At 35.1% G+C, this 24,069-nt stretch overlaps 1 protein-coding gene across 5 annotated transcripts in view; it reads left to right on the top strand.

Annotated features, from left to right (window-relative positions):
- Nucleotides 1-19,514, top strand: part of FAM126A (family with sequence similarity 126 member A) — a 129,160-nt gene extending 109,646 nt beyond the window's left edge. The window contains exons 11-12 of one of the 5 annotated variants that reach the window (XM_037836887.1): nt 13,750-14,045; nt 14,851-14,983. In XM_037836887.1, coding sequence (XP_037692815.1) covers nt 13,750-14,018 — 269 coding nt within the window. In that variant the 3' untranslated portion in view covers nt 14,019-14,045; nt 14,851-14,983. Of the gene's footprint in view, nt 1-13,717; nt 14,046-14,850 lie in introns of those variants that run through there. The other 4 variants (XM_037836885.1, XM_037836886.1, XM_037836884.1 and 1 more) reach the window with 4 other exon arrangements.
- Nucleotides 19,515-24,069: the final 4,555 nt, after the last annotated feature.

Genomic DNA, 24,069 nt, shown 5'->3' with positions numbered 1-24,069 from the left:
AACTTATGGTAGAGGGCTCAACCCATCAAACCACCAGTCCCCTATGTCTGTGGTCATGTTAGCAACCATGGAGGTGGGGTAGGCGAATACCCCTGCATTCTCCACAGGCTCCTCAAGGGGGAACTACATCTTTTTTTTTTTTTTTTCCCTTGTTTGTCTTTTTTCTTTTTTTTTTTCTTTTTTTTTTCTTTTTTTTTTTTTTAAATTTCCCTTCTTTTTTCAAATCACCTGTATGAAAAAAAAAGTTAAAAAGAAAACAAACATACAATAAAAGAGCATTTCAAAGAGACCATAGCAAGGGAGTAAGAAAAAGACAACTAACCTAAGATAACTGCTTAACTTCCAACATGTTCCTACTTTACCCCAAGAAAGTTACATAATATAGCAACATTTCAGTGAACTTGTTCCTACTACAACCATCAGAAATTAACAGACCATAGTCATTTCTGGGCATCCCCAGAACGTTAAATAGCTTATCTGTTCTTCCTGGATTATTGTTCCCCCTTCCTTAATTGCTCTCTACTGCTAGTTCCCCTACATTCTACATTATAAACCATTTGTTTTGCATTTTTCAAAGTTCACATTAGTGGTAGCATATAATATTTCTCTTTTTGTGCCTGGCTTATTTCGCTCAGCATTATGTCTTCAAGGTTCATCCATGTTGTCATATGTTTCACCAGATCGTTCCTTCTTACTGCCGCGTAGTATTCCATCGTGTGTATATACCACATTTTATTTATCCACTCATCTGTTGAAGGACATTTGGGTTGTTTCCATCTCTTGGCAATTGTGAATAATGCTGCTATGAACATTGGCGTGCAGATATCTGTTCGTGTCACTGCTTTCCGATCTTCCGGGTATATACCGAGGAGTGCAATCGCTGGATCGAATGGTAGCTCTATATCTAGTTTTCTAAGGAACTGCCAGACTGACTTCCAGAGTGGCTGAACCATTATACAGTCCCACCAACAATGAATAAGAGTTCCAATTTCTCCACATCCCCTCCAGCATTTGTAGTTTCCTGTTTGTTTAATGGCAGCCATTCTAACCGGTGTTAGATGGTATCTCATTGTGGTCTTAATTTGCATCTCTCTAATAGCTAGTGAAGCTGAACATTTTTTCATGTGTTTCTTGGTCATTTGTATTTCCTCTTCAGAGAACTGTCTTTTCATATCTTTTGCCCATTTTATAATTGGGCTGTCTGTACTATTGTCATTGAGTTGTAGGATTTCTTTGTATATGCAAGATATCAGTCTTTTGTCAGATACATGGTTTCCAAAAATTTTTTCCCATTGAGTTGGCTGCCTCTTTACCTTTTTGAGAAATTCCTTTGAGGTGCAGAAACTTGAGGAGTTTTCAAGTTTTTCAAGTTCAAGCTTGAGGAGTTCCCATTTATCTATTTTCTCTTTTGTTGCTTGTGCTTTGGGTGTAAAGTCTAGGAAGTGGCCTCCTAATACAAGGTCTTGAAGATGTTTTCCTACATTATCTTCTAGGAGTTTTATGGTACTTTCTTTTATATTGAGATCTTTGGTCCATTTTGAGTTAATTTTTGTGTAGGGGGTGAGGTAGGGGTCCTCTTTCATTCTTTTGGATATGGATATCCAACTCTCCCAGCCCCATTTGTTGAAAAGACCATTATGGCTCAGTTCGGTGACTTTGGGGGCCTTATCAAAGATCAGTCGGCCATAGATCTGAGGGTCTATCTCTGAATTCTCAATTCGATTCCATTGATCTATATGTCTATCTTTGTGCCAGTACCATGCTGTCTTGGCAACTGTGGCTTTATAATAAGCTTCAAAGTCAGGGAGTGTAAGTCCTCCCACTTCGTTTTTCTTTTTTAGAGTGTCTTTAGCAATTCGAGGCATCTTCCCTTTCCAAATAAATTTGATAACTAGCTTTTCCAAGTCTGCAAAGTAGGTTGTTGGAATTTTGATTGGGATTGCATTGAATCTGTAGATGAGTTTGGGTAGAATTGACATCTTAATGACATTTAGCCTTCCTATCCATGAACATGGAATATTTTTCCATCTTTTAAGGTCCCCTTCTATTTCTTTTAGTAGAGTTATGTAGTTTTCTTTGTATAGGTCTTTTACATCTTTGGTTAAGTTGATTCCTAGGTACTTGATTTTTTTAGTTGCTATTGAAAATGGTATCTTTTTCTTGAGTATCTCTTCAGTTTGTTCATTTCTAGCATATAGAAACATTACTGACTTATGTGCATTAATCTTGTATCCCGCTACTTTGCTAAATTTGTTTATTAGCTCTAGTAGGTGTATCGTTGATTTCTCAGGGTTTTCTAGATATAAGATCATATCATCTGCAAACAATGACAGTTTTACTTCTTCTTTTCCAATTTGGATGCCTTTTATTTCTTTGTCTTGCCGGATTGCCCTGGCTAGCACTTCCAGCACAATGTTGAATGACAGTGGTGACAGCGGGCATCCTTGTCTTGTTCCTGATCTTAGAGGGAGGGCTTTCAGTCTCTCACCATTGAGTACTATGCTGGCTGTGGGTTTTTCATATATGCTCTTTATCATGTTGAGGAAGTTTCCTTCAATTCCTACCTTTTGAAGTGTTTTTATCAAAAAGGGATGTTGGATTTTGTCAAATGCTTTTTCAGCATCTATTGAGATGATCAATTGATTTTTTCCTTTCGAGTTTTTAATGTGTTGTAATACATTGATTGTTTTTCTGATGTTGAACCATCCTTGCATGCCTGGAATGAACCCCACTTGGTCATGGTGTATGATTTTTTTAATGTGTCTTTGGATTCGATTTGCAAGTATTTTGTTGAGGATTTTTGCATCTATATTCATTAGGGAGATTGGCCGGTAGTTTTCCTTTTTTGTAGCATCTTTGCCTGGTTTTGGTATTAGATTGATGTTAGCTTCATAAAATGAGTTAGGTAGTGTTCCATTTTTTTCAATGTTTTGAAAGAGTTTGAGTAAGATTGGTGTCAGTTCTTTCTGGAAAGTTTGGTAGAATTCCCCTGTGAAGCCATCTGGCCCTGGGCATTTATTTGTGGGAAGATTTTTGATGACTGATTGGATCTCTTTGCTTGTGATGGGTTGGTTGAGGTCTTCTATTTCTTCTCTGGTCAGTCTAGGTTGTTCATATGTTTCCAGGAAATTGTCCATTTCTTCTACATTATCCAGTTTGTTGCCATACAGTTGTTCATAATATCCTCTTATAATTTTTTTAATTTCTTCAGGATCTGCAGTTATGTCACCTTTTTCATTCATTATTTTGTTTATATGGGTCTTCTCTCTTTTTGATTTTGTCAGTCTAGCTAGGGGCTTGTCAATCTTGTTGATCTTCTCAAAGAACCAACTTTTGGTGATATTTATCCTTTCTATTGTTTTTTTGTTCTCTATGTCATTTATTTCTGCTTTAATCCTTGTTATTTCTTTTCTTCTACTTGGTTTAGGATTGGTTTGCTGTTCATTTTCTAGCTTCTTCAGTTGATCCATTAGTTCTTTGATTTTGGCTCTTTCTTCCTTTTTAATATATGCGTTTAGTGCTATAAATTTCCCCCTTAGCACTGCTTTTGCTGCATCCCATAGGTTTTGGTATGTTGTGTTCTCATTTTCATTCGTCTCTATATATTTAGCAATTTCTCTTGCTATTTCTTCTTTAACCCACTGATTGTTTAGGAGTGTGTTGTTTAACCTCCAGGTATTTGTGAATTTTCTAAGTCTCTGATGGTTATTGACTTCTAATTGTATTCCATTGTGGTCAGAGAATGTGCTTTGAATAATTTCAATCTTTTTAAATTTATTGAGGCTTGTTTTATGTCCCAGCATATGATCTATTCTGGAGAAAGTTCCGTGAGCACTAGAAAAGTATGTGTATCCTGGTGATTTGGGATGTAATGTCCTGTAGATGTCTGTTAAATCTAATTCATTTATCAGATTGTTTAGGTTTTCAATTTCCTTATTGGTCTTCTGTCTGGTTGATCTATCTATAGGAGAGAGTGATGTGTTGAAGTCTCCCACAATTATTGTGGAAACATCAATTGCTTCCTTTAGTTTTGCCAATGTTTCTCTCATGTATTTTGTGGCACCTTGATTGGGTGCATAGACATTTACGATTGTTATTTCTTCTTGCTGAATTGCCCCTTTTATTAGTATGTAGTGGCCTTCTTTGTCTCTCAAAACATCCCTGCATTTGAAGTCTATTTTATCTGAGATTAATATTGCTACACCTGCTTTCTTTTGGCTGTAGCTTGCATGAAATATTTTTTTCCATCCTTTCACTTTCAATTTCTTTGTGTCCCTGTGTCTAAGATGAGTCTCTTGTATGCAACATATTGATGGTTCATTTTTTTTGATCCATTCTGCGAATCTATATCTTTTAATTGGGGAGTTTAATCCATTTACATTCAACGTTAAAACCGTGAAGGCATTTCTTGAATCAGCCATCTTATCCTTTGGATTATGTTTGCCATATTTTTCCCTCTCTCTATTAATATCCTTTATTGTACCCATACCGAATCTCTTTAGTACTGAACCTTTCTCCAAGTCTCTCTGTCCTGTCTTTGTTTCTCTGTCTGTAGGGCTCCCTTTAGTATCTCCAGTAGGGCAGGTCTCTTGTTAGCAAATTCTCTCAGCATTTCTTTGTCTGTGAAAAATTTAAGCTCTCCCTCAAATTTGAAGGAGAGCTTTGCTGGATAAAGTATTCTTGGCTGGAAATTCCTCTCTCTCAGAATTTTAAATATATCGTGCCATTGCCTTCTCGCCTCCATGGTGGCTGCTGAGTAGTCACTACTTAGTCTTATGCTGTTTCCTTTGTATGTGGTGAATTGCTTTTCTCTTGCTGCTTTCAGAACTTGCTCCTTCTCTTCTATGTTTGACAGTGTGATCAGTATATGTCTCGGAGTGGGTTTTTTTGGATTTATTCTATTTGGAGTTCGCTGAGCATTTATGATTTGTGTATTTATGTTGTTTAGAAGATTTGGGAAGTTTTCCCCAACAATTTCTTTGAATACTCTTCCTAGACCTTTACCCTTTACTTCCCCTTCTGGGACACCAATGAGTCTTATATTCGGACGCTTCATATTATCTATCATATCCCTGAGGTCCATTTCGAGTTTTTCAATTTTTTTCCCCATTCTTTCTTTTATGCTTTCATTTTCCATTCTGTCATCTTCCAGGTCACGGATTCGTTGTTCAACTTCCTCTAGTCTTGTACTATGAGTGTCCAGAATCTTTTTAATTTGGTCAACAGTTTCTTTAATTTCCATAAGATCATCCATTTTTTTATTTAGTCTTGCAATGTCTTCTTTATGCTCTTCTAGGGTCTTCTTGATTTCCTTCATATCCCGTACTAGGGTCTCATTGTTCATCTTTAGTTCTTTGAGTAGCTGCTCTAGGTGTGTCTCTTCTGGTCTTTTGATTTGGGTGCTTGGGCTTGGGTTATCCATATCGTCTGGTTTTTTCATATGCTTTATAATTTTCTGTTGTTTTTGGCCTCGTGGCATTTGCTGTCCTTGATAGGGTTCTTTTAGGGTTTGTAGACCAGTTGAAGTCCTTATCTCTAATTTATCAGATCTACAGCTTCGTGGAGTACACTTTCTCTAACTAACCAGCAGTTGGCGTCCACGAGCCACCTGTTCTCCACAAGCCAGATCTCCCCCGCTTAGCCTTTTTGGTGAGTGGGGGAGTGAGTCTTGTGGGGCCCAATTGGTGTCCCAAGCTTGCGTGTGTAGTTGGTGTTGCCTGCCCTGTATGTGGGGCGTGTTTCTGGGCAGTCGGGGAGGGGGGGTGGCCCTAACAATCAAATCTCCCTGATGATCCTAGAGTTTTAAAGCTACTGCAATAGTCTAATCCTTCAGTTCAGTCCTGCCACAGTTTGTCTCTGCCACTGACCCACAAGTCTTTGGTATTGGCGTATGGCTCCTGAGACTTGCAAGTGGGCCCCTCTTCCAGGCTGTGCACCCCGGGTCCTCTGTTGAGGGATGACTGTGCTATGTCACAGGTGAGTGCCGTCCCCCCAGGGCAGTTCTGGGCTGCTGGGCTGTGTTGGGAGGCTCCCAGTCTGCTCAAATGATGGCTGAATGGGGCTCTGTTAATTCACACTGCTCCCCCTTCCCAGCTCTGGGACATTCAGCTGAGGTTGCAGGGAAGGCTAATGTCCACGCCCAGTTTTGTGGTGTGTGCCTGTTATTTGAAGCACTTCCGTCACACTGGGTTGTCTGGGGCAGCTCTGGGCTATGGGGCTGGCGATGGGCAGGAGTGTTTCCTGTCCACCAGGATGGTGGCTGTGAGCGGACACCCCCCTTTTCTTGGGAAGTTGTGTTGTTTAGTGAATTTTCTCAGCCACTTGATTATTGCCTTTTGTCTCAGAGCTCTCTTAGTTCTGCTCTTGACTTGACGTGCCCAAATTTCAATTCTTTGAAGCTTTCTGTATTGAGCTTCTTAGAGTAATTGTTTTAGAAAAAGCAAAAAGGATTTAAAAAAAAAAAAACAAAAAAACAAAAAAAAAAAAACGGCCCTCCTCAGAGATCTAATGGGTTATTGAAATGCTAATAGACAAAGCAACCAGGGCCATTAAGGAAAGGTGCCCTGGGCAGAGAGATCAGCCTTGCTTCGGGATTTGCATATGCGCCTCAAGGCCTGATCTCCGCCCTTCCCCTTTCTGTGTTCACCAGAACTCCAAAAATCCTCTGCTTTTACTTTGGAGCTTCTCGTGTTGTTTTCCTTCTATGCCCGTCTCCTCTCTGCTGGGCTGGCTGCTCTCAGAGTCTCTGGTGTCTGGCCTCAGTCTATCTATGGTTGGAGTTTGAATCAGTAGAATGAGTTTCCGATGAGAGCAGCCACTGCAATTCTCCCTTCTCCTTCCTGGAGCTGACAGCCCCTCCTCCCCCGGGACTGAGCCTGGCAGGGAGGGGCGTGGGTCCCCTGGCCGCAAAAACTTACAGATTTCGCTGATCTCAGCAGTTCCACGTTTTCATGAGTGTTGTATGAAGTATGCCCAAAGACAGATTGCTCTGTGGTGTCCAGTCCACGCAGTTCCTGGCTTTTTACCTACTTTCCTGGAGGAGTAACTAAAACATACAGCTCACCAGTCTGCCATCTTGCCCCGCCTCCGCCTGGAATCATTTTTACACCTGCAATTAGAAATTTATAATGCTTATATTTTTATCTTTAAATTATTAAGGATATTTAGAAAATAAATATTTTGCAGTTTTTAAGAGGCTTTAAATGCTTTTTTGTATCATTTTGAGAATTGTTAGATTCTAAAGTGCTGTTTGAAGAACAAAATTTCCTTTTCCAGTGTAGATGACAAAACATTTGGACCAAAAATAAGCATTTCTTTCTGAGTTATCGTTGTATGAATTTTAATGGAATTCTGATATGGAAGCTTTATATTCATAGAGAACAAATTAAAATATTAGGAAATATTAGGTGACTCAAAGAAAAAAACATATTAATTAAAGAGCTAAAATATCATGCTTGTATATTTGAACATTAAATTTAAGAAAGGAAAGACTGTGAGTAGTCTCTGAATCCTGGTTTAGTCTGTATTTTGAAGAAAAAAGTCTTATTCTATTTCTAGGTAAAATTTTTAAAAAAATTCTACTTAAGAGGAGCAAGATATTTCAGAACTATTGGTCTTATGAGGCAAAAACGTTTGTAAATTATTATATTTTACTTTTTACTAAGGAAACCTTGCATAATTCTTTCTGTGGTTAAGGAAGCTATTACTATTATTTACCATTGAACATCTCCCTCCTCTGCTTTTATGAACATTTGCTATCCATTGCACACTGAAGGAGAAATAACCTTTTATAGACAGTTTTGTAATAGGCATTGCTTACCTGTTTTTGGTCTGTCTAATCATGAGGATCTTTAACAATCATGAATGATTTACCTGGTCTAGCAGTATCTATCTGTTGTAGTTCTTGAAGGGATTCTTTTAACTTGGGACTTAATAAAAGTAACAAGTTATTGAGAGTGACTGAATCCACCTTGTTAAGGAGAATTCTGTCATTTACTATATATATATATGTATGTATATATATATATATATATATATATACACACACACACACACAACAAAAGCTAATGATTAGACTGTTGATCTTTACTGAAGAAACCTTTAATAGCCCCTAAGCAGTGTGTCTAAACAGATGGTCGTGGTCCAGATTACATTCTTCTGTGTGCCCCAGTTTGCACTTTCCTTACCTGGTCTGCTCCGTGCAGGGAAGTCTACTTCTGGCTTGAGGACCCAGATTCCTAGTCTTAGTCTTTGCTTGCTCCCTTGTTCAGAGTGCAGCCCTTTCCTGCTCAGTCTTATTCTGTGTTGCTATGGCAGTTTCACTTTCCCCTAATTTTCCTTGTAAATTCCTGACTGAGGCTGTGGATTGCTGCAGTGCTGTTCTTTTTAATCTGAGACACACTTCATGCTCAATATTTTGTGTTACATAAATGTGACTTCTTTTGATTGAAAATGACAATAAAATATGCAAATAGTTTATCACTTTTGACGATTACTCTCATCCAGGTTCACTAGACTTCTTTCTAAACCCTGCAACATACTAAGCTCATTTCTGTCTTAGGCCCTTTATTTTAGTTATTTAAATATTTGAGCTGAGATTTGAATGATGAAAAAGTCCAGCTTGAACTCTTTTCTAGATCATTGTGTATCTAGCATTTTTTCATCATTCAAATATCACCTCAGATATCTCTTCCTCGAAAAGGTCTTCTAAGACCACCCATCTCCTCTACCAACCAGCTTATTCTCATTATTATTCTTATTTTCTTCATTGCATTTTCCACTATCTAAAATTCTCTTGCCTACTTGTTAAATTCCCATACTACAGTGTAAACTCTGTGAGGGTAGAGTGTTTGTCTAGTTGGCCATAAGACAGCACATAAGACAATGCCTGACACAGGGTAGGAGTTCAGTAAATGGTCATTAAATGAATGAATGATAATTTTATACCATAGGGAGCTCAATTTGTTCCTTTTTTCCCCTTGTTTTATTGAAATAGTGCCATGTTAATAAATTGGGTAGAAGGGTATTCCCTTATAATCCCACTGCTTAAAGAGTTTTTGTTTTATAGTTTTTAAAATTTGTGTGTGTATTTTTCATAGTTGTATGTGATTAAAATTTTTGTTTAATTTTTTGCTTCCATTCAGTTTACCTTGTCAAACATTTTCTCCAAGTTTCTCTAGCATATCCAGGTATTTTAATGGCTACATATTACCATATTGAGTTGATATTCCATCATTCATTTAACCATTTTCCTAATTGCTAAATAATTTTGTTTCTAATTTTTTTTGCTATTAAAGATAGCACTGCAACGAATAGCTTAATAAATATAGACAGCATTTTTCTTTCCCTGAATAGAATAAATTATAAACATAAAATGACTGGATTAAAGGGTATGAATTTCTTTGTGTGTTTTTTAGCCTTTAAAAACATCCATGTCTTTTAAATTATAAAGGAATGTGTATGGCTTTATTTTGGGGTGTGCTCTAAAATACTTTCCATAATTAATGTCAAAATTATACAATGCATATTTATTTAAGATACAGATTTTCTTGCTTCAGCTTATTTTATTACTTCTACCAATAAGTTTGTAAGCCTTGTAAATAACCAGAACTCCTTTACACTCATGAGGTAGTCAGAATACAAAGATGCATACATTCTATGAATGAAAAAATTGTTCCTTTATTAAAATTATCACCTTTAGTAAATAGGGCAGCTCAAAAAAATAAAAGCAAAAGCTGGAACAAAGAGTTTTGTGAGTGACATAATGGAATATATATTTGGAATTATAAAATTATACTTTAAAAAAATCACAACTTTTCATGATTAGTTTTAATGATTGCAATTTTGCCTTACTTTTTTCTCAAAGCTGAAAGAAATTTTTCAGGGAGAAATTATTTGAGTGCCTTTGAGAATCAATTTGGAAATGTTTATTAAAAGTGTTAAACTTTTCTCATTTCTGCATATGGAAAGAAGTATATCTATTTACTCACATGAAGGTTGTACAAATATTCTCTGAGAAGTTTCTTTTTGGATCTTCTTCAACTTTTCAAATTATTTGAAGTAAAATGTGCCTATTGTTTTTTATAGGTATAGATTAATCATGATACCTTTTGTATAGAGTTTTTTAAGTTCTAGGTTTTAAAACAGACTCTGTTTTCTTATGTATTTACATTCCCTTAAAGCAGTTTCTGTATAATTTTCTTAGAGAAGGATTAACTTCTCCTTAACTGGATAACAAAAGAAGTAGAGGTTTAAAAAAAGCTTTTTGATGTTAAGTATTTTACTGAGCATACTTTTAGAGTTGGCTGCATCACTTTTCTAAAAATAAAGACCCTTTGTTTTTCTCTGCCATCTGAAAACCTATTAGCATAAGCTGTATGTTATTTTTTCCTTGTATCAATTCAAGAAACACGTTCCTGTCAGTTACCTTTATCAGATCTTCTGCACGTTTTTTTCACATTTATTCTAGTAATATTTTCATCTCATAACAGGAGATTCATTCAATTCATCAAACAGTTATTTATTGGGTGCCTGTTATCAACAAGTGTCTTTTCCAGGTACTAGGTATATTCAGTGATCAGACAAAAATTCTCTGCCCTCTTGGAACTTACATTATAGTAAGACAAGATAAATAATTGTATGGTAGAGAGTGATAGGTGCTAAGAAGAGGAAAAAAAAGTAAGTAGGGAAGAGTGATGTCAAATATGGGTTTTTTTTGAAATTTTAATAGCATATCAGGGAAGTCTTTACTGAGGAGATGTTTGAGGAAAGACGTGAAGGATTAAGGAGGTGAGCCATTCAGCCATCTGAGGGAAGAACATCCCAGGCCTACAGAACAGCAAAGAGACCAGTAAGTGTTTGCAGCTTTGGGTCACATAATTAAATAGGGTATGAAGTCAGTGAGATAATAGGAAACAAAATCATACAATAAATGCTTGTTTGGGTTATATAATTACCTTTCTTTGTTTTGTAATTTTCCTTAGAATTATGTTTCTGTTCTTTCTAGCACAGGACAGAATTACATGCTTTTCTCTTTATGAATTTACTTTATAAGCAATTTTTAAAAATCTTCTGCTGTTACCATTTATGGGTGATAATATACATCAATTAATTAGTCAAAGATTTGCCTGTGGAAAAAAACATGATCTCATTTTTTCTACTTGCTATTTAATTTCCTGCCTTTAAAAATTTTTAATAGCATTGCTTTTTGGGCTGCACATCTTTACCACTATCCTGATAAATGTGATTAGCGATCTAATTGCCTATTGCTGCTTTATATAATATTCTTCTTGTCCTTTTCCAGTTTTTCTTGCTAAATTCTAAATTTTCACCATTGAAGCACCATTTTAAATTAAAACTTTTCATCAGTATCTTTTAAAAAAGAAACCCAGTTTTTTGGAACTACTAATCTCAAGAGTATGACTTACTTAGGTTTCATTAGAGACTTTTATTTGATCTGGCTCTCTGTTTAGCCAAAGTAAATTGTTTGCTTTAGATGAAATGATCAGGAATCTAAGCAAATAAAATAACCTAATTGGAGGAAGTCAGAGGATATTTAACTCAAAATGATTTAAATTGAGGAGTTAGAATTTCTACTATGTTAGAATGGACATAAAAAGTCCAAGACCTCAGTATTTAGTTCCCCCACTGAATAGTTGTGTAGCTCTTTCTGAACTTCAGTTTCCTTGTCTGTAAATGGGAATCATACTGCCTATTTCAAAGGCTTACCAACACTGTTTTGAGAATATAATTAAATGATATATGTAAACACTAAAAAACAACAACCCTGTTTCATGTCATTCTATCTTAGTAGTATTCTCTATTCTAATAGGCTACCTATGCTTATCTTTTGTGGTTTGTTAGATATTAATATTCATTGGCTTTATTGTGTATGGATAATTTCCCCAGGTTTCTTTTGTTTTGTTTTGTTTTGTTTTGTTTGTTTTTTGAGTGAAGGTCCCTTCAGTAGATCTTTTGTGAAACTGCTTTAACAATGTAAATGGACAAGTCTTGGCTGTCACCCAACAGTGCTGTGGTGATTTCACACTCAGTTATAGGGTCCCCTTGCATGTACCTCAGTGAGATTTTTTTTTTGCCCTCCCTTGAAGACAGCTGTTAGCAATTGGGAATAGGCTAGGTTGGAACTTTTTACTTTCATTAAACCTTGGTTAAGGAACACACACAAGCAGCAGGAAACTATTAGCTCACCAACATGCTTTGATCTGTCTAGGAAATAAAAAATTTATTTAGAGAACCTGTAGTCAAAAGTTGAGGAAGTACTAAGAGGGAAATTAATATAGTAATACAGTGGCTCATCAGCCCAGCACAACCTGGACCTTTGAGGAACGGAATCCAGAAATGCATATTACTGCGGAGTATGGAGTGTCCAGGGCACCTATAAGAACTTTTGTTTTAAGTTTTCATAATTTTAAAGGATCATAATAGAGCAGTGGTTCCCAAACTTTGCTGTACATTAGTCATCCCCATACTGATTAAATCTGAATGTCTGGGGATGGGAGCCAAGCATTAGTGTTTTTAAAGATCCCCAGCTGATGCCAATGTGCGGTAAACATTGAGAAACACAGAATAGGCTTATGTGGCTCTGGCCTCCATTCTTTTTCTCCCTGTTACTGTTTCACAGTCTTAGGCATCATAAGTGAGGATTTGATAATCCTATCCTGAAAAACATTAGAAAATAGTAGGTAATCTCCCTAGAGAATATTTGTGGCTTACATTTTTGAAGGAGTATATACTGTTTTACATGGTCTTTGTTGTTTTGAACCTTAAATTTTGTTACTGGCCCATACTAGAAATATTCATGTTATTTTTCCCCATTTGCTATGGATATTTCCATGATAGCTTTAAATAAAACCATGCCTTTGTGACATAAGAAACAGAATAAAACCACATTATAAATGTTTAACTAGAGTGTCATTCCTTTGTTTCAGTTACAGTGACAGTTTTCAGAATAAAGAATTACTATCCAGTTTGTTTTTCCATACTAACTTTGTATCAGTGTTTTTAAAAATCCATCTTTATTTTTCTCCAGTGTTATAACGAACTCTTATAAGCTTACTGTTTTCTATGGCGTTAGTATGAGTCTGAAGGAATAAACTACTTAATTATATGACAGCTGTATTAATGATTTCTAATATATAAGATGATTAGTGTGTGAGACAGAAACTATACTTGTGGCATTACTAACCCTGGTATCATAAGCAAATAACTGTTTTTCAAAATATCATGGCTTAGTAAGTCAGCCTCAGTGTAATCCAGTTCTAATTTAAAAAGTAGAATTTTGAAGTTTACAAATGGGAATTCCTAAATTGTGTGGTTCCTAATGTTGACAAGATCTAAAGTTTTGTCTGTGCACCCTTGAGCATTTGCCTAAGGCTTGACGTAATAAGTTCAGATGGTCACGATATTATCTTGAAAACAATAAAAATTCTGTTTTTATTTGTAAATAAATTTGTTTCATATTCCATGTCAGATATGTGTGAAAAAATGCAGAACATGAAATCATGCTCTGTGAATTTTTTCTTTGCCATTGAAAATTAATGACATGTCCCTGTTGTCTCCAGTGCCACCAGAGTATAATAAATTTTTGAAATTTTTATAGTGTAAATATTTGGCTTAATCCATACCATTCAGTTGTTCAGTTTTTGTTTTGGGTCTTTTGTTTTTCTTGTTTTGCATTTTTATTTTGTTTTGTTTTCAGCCATCATTTTGTCTTATCATCTTCAATTCTAGAGCAACCTGACAACAATAATGATACTACTGAATTGGGCATCCTTGTCATTCCTGAGATTAGTGTCACAAGTGTGGCCGGAGAGAGAACCGGGAATGGGGAAAAAGGCAGAACACTAGGAGAGATTGATGCTCAGCATATGCAGGGTGTACAGGAAACAGCCACAGATCCTAGAACTGAGAGCAAAGGCTTGCCAGAGATCAGGAGGCAAAAATCTGTAAGAAAATTGATGGAGGATGGAATAAACTCACCTGGCAGAGTGCAGTTTTAGCAGAGCACTTTATAGCTGCACTCCAAGGTATCTCATGGCAAAGGGCCACTGCTGCATGTTTAAGCAACAGTTGCACAGTCACAAAAATTTTGCATGTTATCTAATAATTAATATGCATGAATTATGCACCACAATTTCTCATTGACTTTTAATGCTCTTTGGAATGGTCATTCCTAAATTGTTTCTGAGTAAATTGTTGTGAAAACTCAGGCAGAAAATTGCTTCCCAAAATAATTTTCTGCTTGTTTTGAAATCTAACATTGTTTTTTTCATTTTTGTATTTTTGTCATCTTTGATATAAAGGATAAAGTATATAGAATTTTAACAAGTTTGAGCCTGTGATATTTATAGTCTAGATTTTTTTAGTACAGTAAAATAATCTAAAATATAGAATATAACTTTTTTTTTTTAAGTCTTTAAAATATTCTAATATTCTTTAAAAATTTCCTAGGGAAAAAATTTAATTTTGCTGCTGGGGGAGAGTTTACCCCTAGTTTTACTGTGTGGTATTTTTTTCTAATTGTTTCTGATCTTTTGCATGAATAATAGGAGAACACTCTATAAAATCACAAGTGGGCGTATGATTTATGGCATGCTTTTTGTTTAATATACTCTATATTACTGTCATTTAATTACAATGAACTATTTTGAGATTTTATGGAATAAAATGTTTTGATTTATCCTTTGATTTGGTTTTACTATAGTTTGTTGCTTTATGAAATTATACTGAATTTTAATTTACTTAAAGTATAATTCATTTGGTATTAATCATTTTAAAAAGAATTGATTAAAATACTTAATGTTAATTAATCTTTGTTATGTCTTTGTTTAGGAAATACAGATTTAACAGGTCAAGAAGAACTGATGGAGATATCTGAAGTTGACGAGGGATTTTATTCCAGGGCTGCATCTAGTACCAGCCAGTCGGGTTTATCAAACAGTAGTCACAATTCTAGTAACAAGACAAGTGTAGGAAAAAACCAGAGACGGTCAGGAGGAAGCAAAACTGGAGGAAAAGAAAAAGAAACTACAGGGGAATCTTGCAAAGATCACTTGGCTCGAAAACAAACTCAGAGAGCCCAAAGTGAGAATCTTGAGCTTCTCTCTTTGAAGAGACTTACTTTAACAACCAGCCAATCCTTGCCTAAACCTAGTAGCCATAGTTTGGCTAAGACTGCTGCTACTGTGTTTAGTAAATCTTTTGAACAAGTGAGTGGTGTCACAGTCCCACATAACCCATCATCTGTTGTTGGCTGTGGGACTGGGACAGATGCCAATAGGTTTTCTGCTTGTAGTCTCCAAGAAGAAAAGCTTATTTACATTTCCGAAAGAACAGAACTTCCAATGAAGCATCAGTCAGGTCAGCAGAGACCTCCTAGTATTAGCATTACTCTATCAACAGATTGATTTGTCACATTTTCCTCATATAACCAGTGAATCTGGAAATACAACTTGACTTCTGTATGAAAGTGCCCCACTTTTCATCCTTGTTTCTCACAGTAACCTTGATGTCTTAAATTCTGCAGGCTACCTTGAATTTATGAAGGGAATAATGTCTGGGTTGCAGTAAATTTGAAATAGGGTTTTATTATTTCTCAGTTGTGTTTTCCCCCTACAATTTGAGCTATTTTTCTTTCTTATTTGTTACTGTTGCCTAAGGTTGTCAGTGTGACAATAAATTTTGACAGGTTGTCTGATTAGGTTGGTTTCATCTCATGTGAGGTTGTTTGTGAGAATTTGTTTTTAATAATTCCTATTTTAGTAGCTGTATGTTTGGCTTTAAGAGTAAAGTATGGGGACTTTTATAAAGGAGGAGGCAGATGTGCAACTCCAGAGATTCTATAGCTGGCCGTTTAGCAAGCCAGTGTATGAAAAGTAACCTGAAGAACATGTTCATAACCAGTTTATCTTACAGATGAGAATAGTTTATTCAGAGCACTAGAAAACGCATGGTAACTCAGTACCTAGAATATTATGTGATTCCAGGAGATGGACAGAACGTTTTCTAACATTATCTTCGGGAGATTTTTATGTGAAACATCAGGTTGCTGATAGGTGTGTTGTTTTGAAGTGTTTGATCTGGATTTAGCAGGTGAAAATCCCTTATAATTCCTAAGGTATAATATACCATAAAGTTGATTTATCTGCTCGACAACTTTGGAAATTCTAGTTAATGTAGAGTCATATAACAGCACATATCCTTTAAAGTCATATAAGAGCACATATCATTGAAGATTTCCTGTAAATCATTGTAAATCTTGCAACACAACTCTCAAGATACCAGTATCAACTATATAATATTGACTTAATTATCAGAAAATGAAGGAGATTAGATAAACTTGTCATCTATAAAATGTCATGAAAGGGAAAAAAAGAAAGTGAATATGGACAAAGGACATTTATACGTTAATTGGGAGTTGTTAATTTTTGTGTTCTTAAATATAAAATCACAACATGAAAAATTAAAAGTATTTCATGTTTTGTTAACAGACCTATTATAAATGTTCTTATTGTGATATAGAAAGAATTTAAGCAATATTTCAGGGAGAAAGAGCAGCAATGAGGATGACAGTCAGTTAGCTGGGGGGAAGGCTCAGGGAGCTGTCCACTTCTTTTTGGGCTCTTTCATTGGTAGTAAACGGTGGTTTGCTTTTCCGCAATCCCTAACTGTGGGCACAAAGAGAAAATGCTAGTGTTTTTCTCTTCTACCAACTTATGTGGAACCTTAAGTCTTGAAGGGTGCCAAAGAATTTACACTATGATTGCAGTTTTGACCATGACTGTTTTGGCTACAAATTTAAATCTAATTCTTCAAAAAGCGTGAGCTAGTTTTCATTCATTAGCCCTGAAGACAATATGGTTTTTAACTTAAGTAAATTTGATTTTTTAGTTCCAGTGATAGAATGGAACAAGATTTATTGGTATACATTGTAGACCAAAATGTAAGGCAACCAGACAGTGAAAGTTGGTATTGTATTAATTTAATAGTAGCCCTGTGTACAATTTAAAATATTTGTAAAATGTCACTGAGAACATCTCGTTATTTTGTAATTCTTTAACACAGATTTTTTCCTAGGCATGGTTACTCACATTATTTATATTATTAAGAACTAATTTAAAAGATTGGCATTTTAAGCAAGTTGAGTTGCTGAGGAAATGTTTTAGAATAAGTTGGAGGAAACTTTAGATGGCACAGTGGAATATTAGATTTATAAAGTTCAGCCACTGTAATGGAACCTCATTTTGGTATTATTTTAGATCCCTGGTACTCAGTGTGGTCCAAGGACCACTAAGTAGCATTGACATCACCTGGCAGCTTGTTAAAAATGCAAAATTTCAGCACCCAGACCTACTGAATCAGAATCTCCTTTTTAATAAGGTGATTTTTATGCACAATAAAATTTGAGGAGCACTGGTCGAGAGTCTGACAGTGCAAACAAATCATGGAAATAGGTTAGTTAGTCATTTTAATCTTAATTTTTTTGGATAGCTAATTGATTTTTAATAACATTGACATTTAACTTAAGTCCTCTAATTCTAAATTTTTAATGATTCTCATATTTTTTTGCAATAAAATTTTAAAATTTTAGTATTTCTCTTGTTGACCTTCAAAGGAATCAGATCTATAGATACCTGCAAATTAAATAGGAAGGGGATACATTGCACAGCTGTACATTGCACATGGTATACAATACACAACAAATTTGCATGTGTATATCCTTTTTAAAATTCTCTGAAGGCTTACTCAGTGGGATGATTCTGAATTTTTATCCAAGTAACTTGTGCCAACTCATTTTCTGGAGTGTGGAGTTATGTTGACAGTAAAATTATTTGAGTACCTTTAATACTACTCTAAATAAGGATTATCATTTGAACATTTTTGTAGTAATAATATTAACTATGGTAACAAGTTGTTGTTATCCCTATTACCCTCTTCCTGTTCATCTTCCCAAATTTGAAAGTTGGTTGGCTTTTGTAGGTCACTTTCCTTTGAAGATGCTTTTATGTATCCAGAATGATCCCTTTTATTTTGAGAAGGATTCCAGACAAAATTGGAGTCTAGCACCCTATAGAACAGAGAATCTCAGCCAGAATTGCAGCTCCATTCCAAATTTTAAACCGCTAGGGATTCTTGAAATTACCCAAAACCTCTCACTCTTGAAACACCAGACTGCTTCAGGTATTCTGGTGAAGCTGGGTTCTGGCACTAGACGTCTGGAATCCAAGTTGGGAGAGAAACAAACTAGACTTTTTAAGGGAATGTCACAGAGTATCCAAGGCAAGTCTTTCACTCCTCTCCCTGAAGCCACAGGAAAGCACCCTGAATTTCCATATACACCACCACAGAACCTTCTAAAGGCAGCTCTGTAGGTTTGAAGAGTAGAAACTCTAAGTCCTTAAATTGTGACTGAAGTTTGTTTTGAAGGAGCAAAATCTTATATTCCTTTTCAACTGTGAAGTAACAAGTCAACAACATTCATTTTTTAAAAGTTGTATTAAGGGAAACATTTTTAAACCAAAATAGATAAAAGTGGTCCCAGTTTTAAGGGATTTTGCCTATTTTGGAAGAATGTAATCAAGTGTTACAACTGATAAATTGTATAGAGAAAATGTACTCTGAGACATAATTTTAAGCCTTTAAAATGAGGCAGTTTGACATTTAAATCTATAGGCACAATAAATCTATACTTTGTCAAAGGGAAGCACAAAAAGGAAATATATATGCTAAGTAATGTAACTGAAAAAAGATTTTAAACCATTTAAAGGGAAAAACAATTTGATGGATTCTTAAATTAAGCATTGTAGATAGAAATTAATGTATAAATAGTGTCTTTCCAATCTTTGGATGAAAACAAAAACTCTAGGCTTTAATAGCATGATTTGTTGCTTAGTAAAATTAAACTCAAAATTTTAAGTCCTTTTGTGTTTAATATTGTTAACTCTTCATCAGAGAGCAAACGCATATTGTCTTTTGTACTTTGTAACTTGTGCATATCTAAACAGACAAGCAGTGAACATTTGGAACATATTTTCTTGTTTTTTTTTTTTTTTTTTTTTTTTTTTTATAGTAGAGTCCTGGAGTATCTGTGTCTTGCCAAGTTTTTACTATTAAACTTAAGATCCTGTTTCACAAACTGTTGCTTTCTCGTATTTGGAATTTATTGTGTAGTTCTCATCTTTATTTCTCATCATGTAGTGAAATTAATCTTTTCACAGTGAATATATTTGTTTCCAATTGTATTCCTAGAGCTTACATTCCTAAAGAATAAACTATGACTTTGGATATTTTTATGTGCCCCCTACCTTTATAAAGCTTTGGAAATAAACTGGAGTCAAGTGTTTTGAAGTTTCGTATATTTGTGTAAATGTTCTCCATATGTTGTATTTTATACAGTTAAGTGTTGCCTCTTGTTTTATTGAAATAAAAACTGAAAAATATTTTCAGATCATTTTACTCATTAAAAATCTGTTGTGAAAATTTGCAAGAGTCATGATATGGAGGAAGAAAGTAAAACAGGAAGATGTAGGTGAGTTGAGCCATTGAGAGCTTGGTGGGGTGGAGGAATACCTCATTTCTTGGCTTTTTGCTTTACATGGCCTGGAGATGAGGAGTGTGACAGGTCCGTTAGTGCCCATCTTAAAGAGAAGATGGGCTCCATGGGCCATGCACCGTTGGCTGATTATTTATCAGACCAGAAGCATAGGCAAATTTAGATAGCAATGCTTTGCCCTATTAATTTCAATATGACTCTTTATCTCTGGAGTACAGAGATGATATGCTGCTAGTACTTAGCATAGGATTTTATGTATGTTAGGTATTTAGATATTTAATGAATGAGTGAGTCAGGTTGATGTTAACTTTGGAAAACAGATAGGAATAAAGTCTCTAAAAAACAGTAAAATTTTAGAATTCTCTTTCTTGGCTCTAGGAAATTGCAGTGGCTTTGCTTGAATTGTGTTACTGTTTGTGCTTAGAAATAAGACCCTTTCAGAAACTTGGAAAAAAAAAATCCTGCTGTATAGCTGATTCTATATGTATATAACTCCATTTCTCTAAGGAACTAAGTGTTTTAGGAAATGTTTTCTGAACTTCTATTAGAAGAGTACTTGTAGAGAACCAGAGCAGTGATTTTGTAGGCAACATGATATAGGTTCTCTTCTAGTGGCTTTAGTAATCCCAAATGGATGATGAGACTCACCTTATAGTATCTGACTTTGGTAATACCAACATAACTATTCTGTAATTATTCAGAAGGATTTTTACAAACAATTCTAGTGATTTGTTAATTTCCCTTGAACTATGTTGTTGTGTTGGCTGTAGTAGGTAATTTGTAATTAAAATTATAATCTCATTTAATCCTCAAAACAGTCTTATAAAATGAATAGAGTCTCCATTTTACAAAAGAGGAAACTGAAGCTCAAGAGAATAAGTGACCCACCTTACTGCTGGGTAGCAAAGCCAGGCCTTGAACCCAGGTCTTAAGATTCCTCTTGTCTTTTATATCATTTAGTAAATACTACCTGATGGCCATATATTTGAAATTCATTCATCCTATCTGTCTTATAGGTGGTAAAATTAAATTTCAAGGTAAAATGAGACCAAGGCTTTCCAAAAATAAGTTACGATGTATTTTTTATAATTTTAGGTCATTATACTTAAGTGATAAAGTGCTGGTTATTCTGATATTAACAACATGGTGAAATGTAAATTAAAATTTCAATTTTTTTACCTGTCAGATTGATGAAGATAGAAAATATTAATACTAGTATTAGCATGGAGGGAAATCATTAGTCTGAGACTATTGGCAGGACTGTAAATCTATACAGCTGAATTGGTGGGCAATTCAGCAGAATCCATCAAACCCTAAAGTGCACATACCCTCTGATCCAGCAATCGTACTCTTCTATTTTTTGTTCTACTATCTATATTCAACAGAAATTTTAGCACAAATGTGTAAGCATTAGCATGCAAGGTGGTCGTTGCAGCATTGCTTGTAATGGCAAAGAAAAAAAAAAAAAAAAAAAAGCAACCTAAAAGTTCACTAATAGAGGAATGGATAATGTAGCCATTAAAAAATGCAGATCTATATGTGATGATTTAGAAAGATTATATAATGTTCCCTGAGCAAAAAGCATGTTGCAGAATTGTGTGTGTGTGTGTGTGTGTGTGTGTGTGTATATGTATATATATATATATATATGTGTGTGTGTGTGTATGTATATATATATATATATAGTTATGATCCAACTTTTATAAGAAATGTGTGGAACATATAATGTGTAATATATATCTGTTTTATACACACACACATTTACTGGTCTGGGGAGAGGGAAGCATTGTTTCTCTAAGCGTGGTCTGAAGACAGCCTACATTAGGAAAAAAACACTGCAATGCTTTTTAGGATGCAGATTCCTGGGTTTATTGCCAGTCTCCCTGACTCAGAATCACTGTGATGAAGCATGGAAGCCTACATGTCTAACAAGTTCCCCAGGTAATTCTTATGCAAACTTGAAGTTTCATCTACTAGATGACAGCAATGAATTGTTATCTTTGTCGCTCTGATATTGGTTTGTAGTTAGAAAGGACAAAGTTCTTGAGATCTTGTATTTCATCTCTAAGATAAAGCCAATTAACATTGATTAACATCATCAATGTTGAACTGTTAGTGAAAGGAGAATTGATGCGAGGCAGAAAAATGATTCTACTATAGAGGAGTACATTCCAATTAAATGAGCAAGCTTAAAAAAAAAATACTTGTTATTGTTGAACCCTTCAAAATATCATCAGACAACCTGTTAAGCAAAACTAAGTATTAGGAATTACTGTAATGAAGGAGGCTGCCACCTTAATATTAACAACATGGTAACATAAAAATTAAAATATTTCATTTTCTTTACCTGTCAGATTAACAAAGATTGATACTAGTATTGGCATGGGTGTGGGGCAATCACTAGTCTCCGAAATCATTGGCAGGACTGTGAATCGGTCCAGTTGATTTGGTGGGTAATTCGGCAAGATTTAGCAAATGTATCTGTGTCTAAAAATGAGGAAGTCAGATGTTTGTAGGGCTTTGGGATATGTGCTCAAGTGGTTTGAGGAAGGCCTGTCAGGGAAGTGAACCGATTAGGATTGGTAAAATTAATTATATAGTTCAGAATTGGTGAATGCAGCAAGCAAGAGTCTTAAGTAAATTGTTTGATAAACAAGCTGATTGCCCAGGTTTAAGTTCCATCTATAGGAGCTTCCCTATTTAATCAGTTATGTTAGAGGGTTCTGTTGTTACTGTTTTTTGCTTGTTTGTTTTGTGGTTCACAGTCTTATCTTTCTCAAGCAAAGTTTTACTGCAATAAACAACTAAGATGCGTTGACATAGATGGGCTACAGTCTTACTAGCTAAGGTATATTGACACTGGTGGTTTCAAATCTGTTTCTCTCTAGTCAGTCTTATGTTGTAAGTTGATTTTTTAAGAACAGCTTATTGATATGTTTTTAGTGACTTCTTAAAAGTTCTGAACATCTCATAGATTTCCTCCGCTTTCTATTGCATTTGGTTTACACTTCCAAGTGCTCTAATATAATCCTCATCACATTGTATTGTAATCATCTTTTCCCATGTCTGTCTCCCTCCCTAGACCATGACCCTGTGGTAGTTTAGTACAATGCATGATACATGAGAATGAATAAATATAGCTAGAACATGAATCCAATCAAGGAAACTGGTAGAAGTGTAGGAGATTCTGTGTTGATCTCTTCTACTGAAGAGAAGTCTGTAAAACCTCTTTGATTCACTAATGTATATCTGCAGGGAGAAGAAGATGTAAAACTTGACTACTTTGACTCTTTAAAGTGTATCTGCATAAAAGATTTTTGAGAGGTAAATTATGGTGCATCATGTTTCTTTGTACTTAGAGTAGTGATAAGAAGATTTTTCTGGGTTAGTGTTTAATATTTTTTTCTTTTTATTTTCAACTATATTATACTCTCCTATGTATCTGTGGTACATATGAGTGTTATGTAGACTTATCAGAAAACAAAATAGGGAAGACCTAACTTCAACACTACAAATACTCCTTGTCTCACTTGTTTCCTTTTGTAGAAACTATAAGTATAATTAACATTTATATCCTGGGTCCACTACTACCTAGTAAAGGCCTATAGTGCATTTATTTTAAAACTTTTTATTTCATTTAGCCAAGATGTGTCTTGCTATAGCTGATGCCCAACTTCTACTTCTGTCTTGTCCCCTCTGCTGTATAATTTTTAATTACCATTTTATTCTCCAAATCTCTTGAAATGTAACCCTTTGGAACAACATCCTGCCCCTTTTTCTTCTTCTATTCCAATTCCACTCTAGTTTAGAATTTTGTTTCAATATTCATTCATTCTTTATATCCTTTAATTCACTTATATCCACAAGTTGAATATTTAATGGGACAGGATATGTTTGAAAGAGGGAGATAACAAACAAACCCATGAAGTACACCTGTAATAGAAAATTTTATGTTTCCCATTTCACTGAGGAGGAAAAAATTGAACTTGGTCATAGTATTGCATGGTCTGCTGGTATTAGCCGGAAGTATTACAACCCTACCCCTACCTCCAAGGACAGCAAGGGAAAGAAATCTTTCCAGTGGGAATAAGTCTAAGCAGTATTTCTTGTTCATGTTGCCTGGAAGATAAAATATCCTGAGGCACAGATATACACAATTTTACAAATCATGGTTAGCCAGATGGTTGGGGACATGGAAAAACACGACTGGAGAATGGTAAAGTTTGGGAACTAAATGTGTGAATGGACTCCTTAAAATGGGCTCTTATATAGTAATAATTATTTTCTGTATAAATTCTCTCAAAGGCCCTTTTGTGAGGAAAGGTCTAAATAATTAAATGGTCAAGTTGACTCATTCTGAGAATGTCAGTAGATCTCTTTCTTTAGATATCTCAGTCTTGTTCAATTGTCTTATGAACAAGTGGCTATACTGGAAGGATCAGAGTTATATGCAGACTTCAGCAATCTGGGCTTCTCATCAAGGTTACCCTGATGACTGC

The sequence above is a fragment of the Choloepus didactylus genome, chromosome 5, assembly GCF_015220235.1.
Source record: "Choloepus didactylus isolate mChoDid1 chromosome 5, mChoDid1.pri, whole genome shotgun sequence".
NCBI classification, from domain to species: domain Eukaryota; kingdom Metazoa; phylum Chordata; class Mammalia; order Pilosa; family Megalonychidae; genus Choloepus; species Choloepus didactylus.
This window is presented reverse-complemented; position numbering and strand designations above follow the sequence as displayed.